The sequence below is a fragment of the Oryzias latipes genome, chromosome 6, assembly GCF_002234675.1.
Source record: "Oryzias latipes chromosome 6, ASM223467v1".
In the NCBI taxonomy this organism is placed as follows: domain Eukaryota; kingdom Metazoa; phylum Chordata; class Actinopteri; order Beloniformes; family Adrianichthyidae; genus Oryzias; species Oryzias latipes.
In genome coordinates this window covers 21,120,638-21,129,595 of record NC_019864.2, presented here as the reverse complement: position 1 = coordinate 21,129,595, position 8,958 = coordinate 21,120,638, and the positions used below count along the sequence as shown (strand labels likewise).

At 39.6% G+C, this 8,958-nt stretch overlaps 1 protein-coding gene across 2 annotated transcripts; it reads right to left on the bottom strand.

The window, feature by feature from the left end:
* Window positions 1–212: 212 nt before the first annotated feature.
* Window positions 213–8,429, bottom strand: LOC101171742 (protein piccolo-like). 2 transcript variants are annotated; one of them, XM_023955380.1, is made up of 3 exons: window positions 2,893–8,429; window positions 2,684–2,787; window positions 213–1,188 (listed from the first exon to the last, which is right to left on the bottom strand). In XM_023955380.1, exons 1-3 carry the CDS (start codon window positions 8,346–8,348, stop codon window positions 488–490), a joined length of 6,261 nt encoding a protein of 2,086 aa, XP_023811148.1. In that variant the 5' UTR covers window positions 8,349–8,429; the 3' UTR covers window positions 213–487. The 2 variants fall into 2 exon arrangements, with proteins under 2 accessions (XP_023811148.1, XP_023811147.1); XM_023955379.1 differs by having other exon boundaries at window positions 2,684–8,429.
* Window positions 8,430–8,958: the final 529 nt, after the last annotated feature.

The following is an 8,958-nucleotide window of genomic DNA, read 5'->3' as shown; positions in this document are numbered from 1 at the left end:
ATGCAAGTTATTTATATTTGTGGTTTCTACTTTAGTCTATACACCATTTACTGATTGGTATCTCTTGAAATTTTAAAACAGTTTTAAAACCACTATTATTTGGTGTGTGTAGCTATTTTATGCTTTAACAAGAATAAACAGCCACTCACGTTGAGTACTTGTAGTTTTCTTGGAAAACTTTTTTACAAAACATCACCGACAAAGTTCAATGATCATGTTCAGACCTAGATTTTTTTATTTAACAATTGAGAGAACGTTGCCATAATTGTATCTTTTAAAATATAGCTTATTTTATTCTAATAGAACTGTCAAAAATACAAAGCCATTTCAACCATTCACATCTTGATAAACAAAACTGTTCTGAAAAATGCATCACCACAAGATGACAGTATTGTGCTAAAATGATAAACAATTTGGAACTGTTAATTCAGATGAATATGAGTATTTGATTTGAGACCAGTTTGAGTTTTTAAAGCCTCTTTACTACTTAAGGTGGCAGAAAACCCACAGGTCTGATCATCATTCTAACATTTTTAAAAGAATGCCTGTCATTAGTGGGGTAATACTCTCTGGATATGTTGGGCCATGTGCCCCAGAAAATCCCATCACGCAATCCTTTATAAGGTCCCGCATAATATCTCCCGTTGAGGTTTGCAGCCATACAGGCATCAAACCACCAGCCGGAGCTATAGTAGGCTCCACAATTCCCGGAGGGGTAGCGGTCGTTATCCTTATCCGGGGTGGTGAAGGCCTTATTGTTGTGGTTGTACATTCTGCTGAAGAGCAGAGCATCACCTGCGGTGCCTGTGTAACCGCCCACCGTCAGTCTGTACTGCAGCTGCTCACCAGCAACGCTGAAGTGCGCGTACTGCGCATGCTCCCTCACACCATTGAAGTCCTCCAGCTCCACCCGAAGCACCATGTCCCTGTCATGGGTCAGCAGATGGATCATATTGTTGCCCAGCCAGAACTCTCCACTCAGCTCTCCAAAGCCGGACCGGTACTCCGCCCAGGTGCGGTTGAAGCTCACGCTCCCGTCCATTCGACGCTGCAGAACAGTCCATCCTCCACCTTCCTGCTCCATGTCACAGAAAACATTGAAGCTTGCGTGGCGGTGGTTGGGGGACACACGGTAAATTCCACTGTGTTTGTTCCCTAACATGAGGAGTTCTGCGCAGTCTCTCCTTGCTGAAGAAAGACAAAACAAACTCAAATCAAGTCCGCCGTGAAGGCCTGGCTTTAAATTCCTCACAGTTTAAACTATAAGTTTGCAGATGGGGTGTATAAAAGATGATTGATGAGGTCAACAGGCCACAGAATTCTAGCAATATAAAACACGACTTTTGAGGATGGATTTTCAGAGAATACTCCAGCACTTTAAGCCTATATAACCATTCATATCATATTTGATACACACAGTTCTGAGACCCCTAGATTTTACCAAGATCCAAACTTTCCTTAAAAACCCATTGTTTTAAACTTGCTCCAATATGTTCTACCCTGTAGTAAATTATGATTCCACTAGGGGCAGTAGAGGTCATTTCAAAACAGCTCCTTCCATTTGGCAGGAAAGGTTTTGCTTATTTTCCAAATCTTATGGTGAAAATATTCAGTCATTGTTATTCTTTTTTTTTATTACAACTTGGTGTATTAAAATAATGCAAAAAGTGTTAATAATTAATTCATTACAATATACAATGTTAAAAATATGTGCATCAAACTTGGGACAGAGGGGAAATGTGCTTTTTTTATTAAACAGCCATGAATGTTTTTGCATCTTAAACTGACATTGTCATGACCAAAAACTTAATTAATCAGCCAACATATCATAATTGATGCAACCTATAGCCCATTAAAATAAATTATATTGAATTTTTTGTGGATTTCAGAAAATGGTTTGAAAAACAAATTAATTCAAAAGAAAATGAATTTTTTGTCAATTATTGGATTTAGTGGATTTTACGGTTAAAAGAAACAAACAAACCCAACAATAGGCTATTGAAAGGGAAACAGTGAATGCACCTGAATAAAAATAACTAAAAACGTATGTGTTTTACACTTAAACCTTTTATTGTGTAATATATGACAGATTTTATAAAAATGAACATGAATTCGCTTGTGATAAACCTTTCTTCCTGCTACTGCCAAATTAAAAGTTGTCGTTTGACATCTGATAGTTCCAATTCATTTATTCCACTCAGATGTTTTCACTGTTTGATTTAAATTCCTCAACAGAGGGATGTACTGGAGCTGCTGGTCCCTGAACTGATGTGGTTTCAACATCTCTAATAATAATCACACAGCGCCACACATTTCACACACATGCAGATTCCTTCTCTGACAAATAACAGTCACAGTGTCTTATGCAAAGATGTTCTCAGACCACAGACTGTAATTATTTATGTGTGGGTGTCTAAAGAAAATAACATGTGGTCAGGTTAATCCACATCTTTTTGATGCAATTATTTTATATTATTTTTCTAGAATTGAGTCAAAAACCCATGTAAACATATTTTTCTTCAATCAATTGTGGTGTGAGAAAAAGTTTTCAGTTTTAAGGGGATCATACAAAAAGATGTTACAGTGAGTTTGCTATAGGATGTGGTTAATAAAAGGAGGATTTGATTTGTGAAAGGATATTGCAGTGTTCAATCGCACAGATGAAGTAAAAATGATCACTTGCCTGGAAACGGAAATCTATCTGGTTGTCTGTAGGTCTTGTCTCTGTCTGTGCCTCTGGGGATCTGCCTTGGATGCTCGTCTGCTGGCCTCCTGTTTGGACTCTGGCTGTTAAAAGGAAAAGCCGCCACCTGGTTTATCTTCACACGCAACTCTAGTGTGCTGTCAGCAGAGGTCTGGGGGTCAAAGCCAGAGGTGGCAGTGGTCACTGACCTGAAGTCAGGGCTGATCGTTAAGGTAGTTTTGGAACTGGAGTAAGGGACTGTGGTTGCAAGTGTGCTTTTCTCCACACTGACAGCTATTTTTGAGGTGGAGTCAAATTTAGGTACTCCACTAGGTGGTGTGGATCCTGAAATAGTGCTTGAGATAATATTGGTATTGGTATTTTGCAAGGCATCAGAAGAGGTCCAGCTAATATGAGTTGGAGTTGTTTTGTTTGCCTCATTTGGCTTTGGTTGAACTTCTGGGTTTACCCTTTTGTTGGTTTCCGCTGGCGGTTCCAATGTTGGTCTGGTTGAAGGTCTGAATCGATATAGAGGCCTTTGTTGTGATGTTCTGTTGGACTGTGCTTTGTTGATTTTGTCCCAAAAAGCAGTAAATCCTGGAAGAGGCTTTAGGCCAGGTCTGGGAGCTTTAAGTTTTGGATTAGTTTGTGATGGTTGTCCTGGTTTGGGTTTTTTATTTGGGTTTATATTCAAGCCTGTCCCTGGTTTTTTAAATTTTGGATTTTGCTTTGGTGCTTGATCAAGTTTAGAAGTCTGGTTCATTTTAGAGAAGTTTCTGCTAAGTGTAGGCCTTTTAGTGGGCCATGCAGTAGTTTGAACAGAGGTTGTAGTCAGTTTGGTTTTTGATTCGTCTTTGGACTTTGTTTCATGTAGAGGATTATCACCAGAAACGTCCTTTATTTCTTCCAAATGTTTTGGTGTGGGTGTTGGAGCATCTGCAGATTCCAACTCTTTGATTTTCTTAGGGTTTTGATGAACTGTTGAGGTCTTCTGTGTTGGTTTCATGTCCCAATCAGCTGTTGATGTCACCAGTTGATGTCTTTTCTCTTCTTCAGATGTTGAGTATAGGTTGGATTTAGGCTCAAGCAAAAGCTTGTCATCAAATCTTTCTCCTGAATATATTGGATTATTTGGTTGTTCAGTGGTGGTTTTCTTGAAACTGACATTGGAACTTTTGTCCATTGGAGTATGAGTATCTTCTGTTATCCTTTTTACAAAACCAAAAGTAGGTTGCATTGTTTCATAATTCCTGCTGGATTGAGTTGGATTTGGAACTGATTTCATTGTTAACTCTGGCTGTGGTTGAACTTCTGGATTTGGCTTTTGAATTGTTTCTGCTGGTGGTTCCAATGTAGGTCTGGTTGGAGGTCTAAATCGATAAGGGGGCCTTGGTTTTGTGGTTCTGTTGGACTGTGCTTTGTGGAATTTGTCCTGGACAGGTGTAAATCCTGGATGAGGCTTTAGTCCAGGTCTGGGAGCTTTAAGTTTTGGATTAGTTTGTGATGGTTGTCCTGGTTTGGGTTTTTTATTTGGGTTTATATTCAAGCCTGTCCCAGGTTTTTTAAATTTTGGATTTTGCTTTGGTGCTTGATCAAGTTTAGAAGTCTGGTTCATTTTCGAGAAGTTTCTGCTGAGTGTAGGCCTTTTAGTGGGCCATGCAGTAGTTGGAACAGAGGTTGTAGTCAGTTTGGTTTTTGATTCTTCTTTGGACTTTGGTTCATGAAGAGGATTATCACCAGAAACGTCCTTTATTTCTTCCAAATGTTTTGGTGTGGGTGTTGGAGCATCTGCAGATTCCAACTCTTTGATTTTCTTAGGGTTTTGATGAACTGTTGAGGTCTTCTGTGTTGGTTTCATGTCCCAATCAGCTGTTGATGTCACCAGTTGATGTCTTTTCTCTTCTTCAGATGTTGAGAATAGGTTGGATTTAGGCTCAAGCAAAAGCTTGTCATCAAATCTTTCTCTTGAATATATTGGATTATTTGGTTGTTCAGTGGTGGTTTTCTTGAAACTGACATTGGAACTTTTGTCCATTGGAGTATGAGTATCTTCTGTTATCTCTTTTACAAAACCAAAAGTAGGTTGCATAGTTCCATAATTCCTGCTGGATTGAGTTGGATTTGGAACTGATTTCATTGTTAACTTTGGCTGTGGTTGAACTTCTGGATTTGGTTTATGAATTGTTTCTGCTGGTGGTTCCAATGTAAGTCTGGTTGGAGGTCTAAATCGATAAGGGGGCCTTGGTTTTGTGGTTCTGTTGGACTGTGCTTTGTTGATTTTGTCCCAAAAAGGAGTATATCCTGGATGAGGCTTTAGTCCAGGTCTGGGAGCTTTAAGTTTTGGATTAGTTTGTGATGGTTGTCCCAGTTTGGGTTTTTTATTTGGGTTTATATTCAAGCCTGTCCCTGGTTTTTTAAATTTTGGATTTTGCTTTGGTGCTTGATCAAGTTTAGAAGTCTGGTTCATTTTCGAGAAGTTTCTGCTGATTGTAGGCCTTTTAGTGGGCCATGCAGTAGTTTGAACAGAGGTTGTAGTCAGTTTGGTTTTTGATTCTTCTTTGGACTTTGGTTCATGAAGAGGATTATCACCAGAAACGTCCTTTATTTCTTCCAAATGTTTTGGTGTGGGTGTTGGAGCATCTGCAGATTCCAGCTCTTTGATTTTCTTAGGGTTTTGATGAACTGTTGAGGTCTTCTGTGTTGGTTTCATGTCCCAATCAGCTGTTGATGTAACCAGTTGATGTCTTTTCTCTTCTTCAGATGTTGAGTATAGGTTGGATTTAGGCTCAAGCAAAAGCTTGTCATCAAATCTTTCTCTTGAATATATTGGATTATTTGGTTGTTCAGTGGTGGTTTTCTTGAAACTGACATTGGAACTTTTGTCCAGTGGAGTATGAGTATCTTCTGTTATCCTTTTTACAAAACCAAAAGTAGGTTGCATTGTTTCATAATTCCTGCTGGATTGAGTTGGATTTGCACCTGATTTCATTGTTAACTCTGGCTGTGGTTGAACTTCTGGATTTGGCTTTTGAATTGTTTCTGCTGGTGGTTCCAATGAAGGTCTGGTTGGAGGTCTAAATCGATAAGGGGGCCTTGGTTTTGTGGTTCTGTTGGACTGTGCTTTGTGGAATTTGTCCTGGACAGGTGTAAATCCTGGATGAGGCTTTAGTCCAGGTCTGGGAGCTTTAGGTTTTAGGTTATTTTGTGGTGGTTGTCCTGGTTTGGGTTTTTTATTTGGGTTTATATTCAAGCCTGTCCCTGTTTTTTTAAATTTTGGATTTTGCTTTGGTGCTTGATCAAGTTTAGAAGTCTGGTTCATTTTCGAGAAGTTTCTGCTGAGTGTAGGCTTTTTAGTGGGCCACGTGTTATTTTGGTTGGGTCCTGGATTTGTCTCTAAAAATTTGTTTTCCTTAAATTCTTTAATTATCTCAATGTTATGCTTTTCATCAGGTCTTACTGTAGCCTTTTGATTGGAATTAGATTCCAGCTCATGTTTAGGTTCTTGGTTTAGATGACCTGTTGGGATCTTCAGGTCTGATTCAACATCCTGTTCAGGTGTTATATGATCTTGTTCAGATACATTTTCTTTATATTTTGATTCAGAATTGGAATTAGACCCAGGCAGAGGATTTTCATTAGATAATATATTTGATTTAATTGGATGATTTTCCTCTTGTTTTGGCGTTAAACCACCAGTTTTTGAAGAAAGCTCATCAGACAAAGTTGTGTTTACAATCTGAGGCCTGTGAGTTGTAGGTTTCAGGACAGCAGGTGGTGATTTTAAAGGAAATGTTATTGACTGAGAAGTGATTTCATCTTGGTCAGGGGTTTGACCCTGTTTGTGTGTATCTAATGAATTTTTCTTTTGGTTTGGTTTGGTATTTGGTTTTGAAATACCAGGAAAACGTTTTTGAACAGGTTTGACATTTTTGGGCTGTATTGAGTCTCTGTCAGGTTTAGCTTTGTTTGCTTTGGGTTTTTGTTGTGAAGGTTTTTCCTTTTGATGGGGTGGACTCTTTTTGACAGGAAATAGAGTTTGGCCAGGTTTATTTAGGGGATTTTTTAGTTTTTTCTTTGCTTCAGGCTTAGTTCCAAGTGGAGGCTTTTTATCTGCGTGCATATCTTGTTCAGGCTGAGGTCGCCTGCCAGTAGTCTTAGATTTCCAGTGGCTGTCATCTTCAACTCTTGGTGATGTAGTCATGTATGGTGTCTGATGGATTGTTGTTGGAGTTGTAGTAGAGGTGCCCTGGAGTTGTCCCTCAAGTTTCCTTGTGGATGCTGAGTTAGGTACGGTCTGCAGTCCTGGACCACCCACTGTGGTTGTTGCTAAGGTATCTGTACTCAAATCTGCATCAAAGCTTCGGGGCCCTGGAACACCAGCTGTGTAAGGGCCTGTACTTTGGGTTGGTCCACGACCAGCTGCTGTGCTTTGACTGACATCTGTGATTGAGCTTAATGGGGAAATGGGAAAAGAAGGCAATGGAAGAGATGATGTAAAAGTTCTTACTTTCCTTGAGTCTATCGAGTCCACCCTTGAAGCTGTTCTCATTTTGAATTGGGGAGTTGGACTAATAGAAACAAAGTCTGCTCTTTTAGTTGTTTTGCTGGAGGACAATTCTCCATCCCCGTCGCCGTTCACTCTCTCTGTTTTGATTTCTTTCCCAATTGCCCTGCTTTTTTCATCCGAGCCCATTTCTTTTATAGTCCTCTCGTTTTCTGTGAGCTCAGTCTGTTCTGGTTTCTCATTATTTCTGTTCACTTTCACTCCATCCCCCAAGGTCTTCTTTGTCTCTTCCCCATATTCCTGGTTCGCAGATACAAATATTCCATCAGTTTCCTTAGTTTTTGTGTATTTCTGTATGTATTTCTCTTCTTCACTCTGCCTTGATTCTGTAGGATATATTCTTGTATCCTCTTTGGTTGAATCTTCCTTATTTCTTTCTGGCTCTGAGTGATTTTTCTCAGCTACTTTTTCTGTCGTCAAATCAGCTGCACTCCCATTTGGGTCTGCAGTGGACATTTGTGTCTCATCAAAAGGTTTAGCTTTTCCTGTCTTTGTTTTTTTGTTGTTTTTTAACATAATTTCTTTTGTTTCCTTTTCTGCTATTTCTTTTTTGTTTTTAGTTTTGTCTGCTTCTAATTTTTTATCTTCCATCCCTTCCTGAACCAACCAGTCGTCTGTGTTATCCTCATATGTCTTTTTTGTTTTCTTGTCTTTTTCACAGTCTTCTCTGAAATCTCCATCATTTTTCTCAAGTATCACACGCACCCAGGTCCTCTCATCCTCACGTGTTCCCTTACCTGCAGTCATCTTCTCATGTTCACCACTTTGTCTCCCACACTCTCCCCCAGTTTGGCTTACTGTACAGTTCGCACACATCTCTCTCAGTTCGTCCACGCTCTCCTTTAGTTTCTGCAGGTCCTGCATGATCTTCTCCAGCTCTTGGAACTGTTGTGGCAAATGAACCGTCAGTGGTGGCAGATGGAGCAGGTAAGGGCACGTGGCGTCATGCTGTCCAGGCGAGCACGCTCTCTCAGGTCGTAAAGTTGCGACACAGGGCCCAAATCCTTGACCCTTCAGGACGACCTCCTCATCTGCTTTGATCCAAGATAGACTCAAAAAGGCCAGTAGGCTCCCAAACACACATGGTGCTGTTAACTTCATTGTCTTCAGAGGAAAGAATGAGGCAAGAGAAAGGAGGGACTGTATATACACCCAACTCAGTTGTAAAGCCCAGTGACAGTGAGAGGAGTTGAGGTGGGAGGGTGAGAAGGAAGGAGGAGGACCTGAAGAAACTGAGAAGTGAAAACAAAATTTCTGAGACTATGTTAGAGGGAAGCAGGTGAAAAAGAGAGCACAACATAAAGAGGACTACTGTGTTACTAGATCACTGCAACAACTATGTCTTACGTAAAAAGACACTTGTTTAAATAAAATGTGACTTGTCTTGCAAGAAAAATAATATTAACAATAGGGTTTCTCAATAGCAAGAAAGTCTAAGAAAATATGTCCTAGTATAGAATTTTCTTAATTCTTGGTAAGAATTTGCTTAATTGAAGATTTTTATTTTTATTTAAGAACTTTTGACTTATTTGTAGGGACTTGTTTTGGCAGTGCACAGCCTCCTACAGAAGTCATCTTGGAGATAAAGCAGTGTAAGGAAGTGGACACGTGTTTTTATTTCACATTATGAACAGGATTAACATCAGTGGATAGAAAAAGTCCTAAAATACACATTTTGGAAAACACGCACCTTCTTCTAATCCTGTTCTTA

Excerpts from the sequence above, each read along its gene's own strand:
- LOC101171742 (XM_023955379.1), bottom strand. The coding sequence starts at position 8,348 with ATGAAGTTAACAGCACCATGTGTGTTTGGGAGCCTACTGGCCTTTTTG. Across the intron at positions 1,189-2,683 it reads AGATAGATTTCCGTTTCCAG|CAAGGAGAGACTGCGCAGAA; the intron begins GCAAGTGATCAT and ends GTCTTTCTTCAG.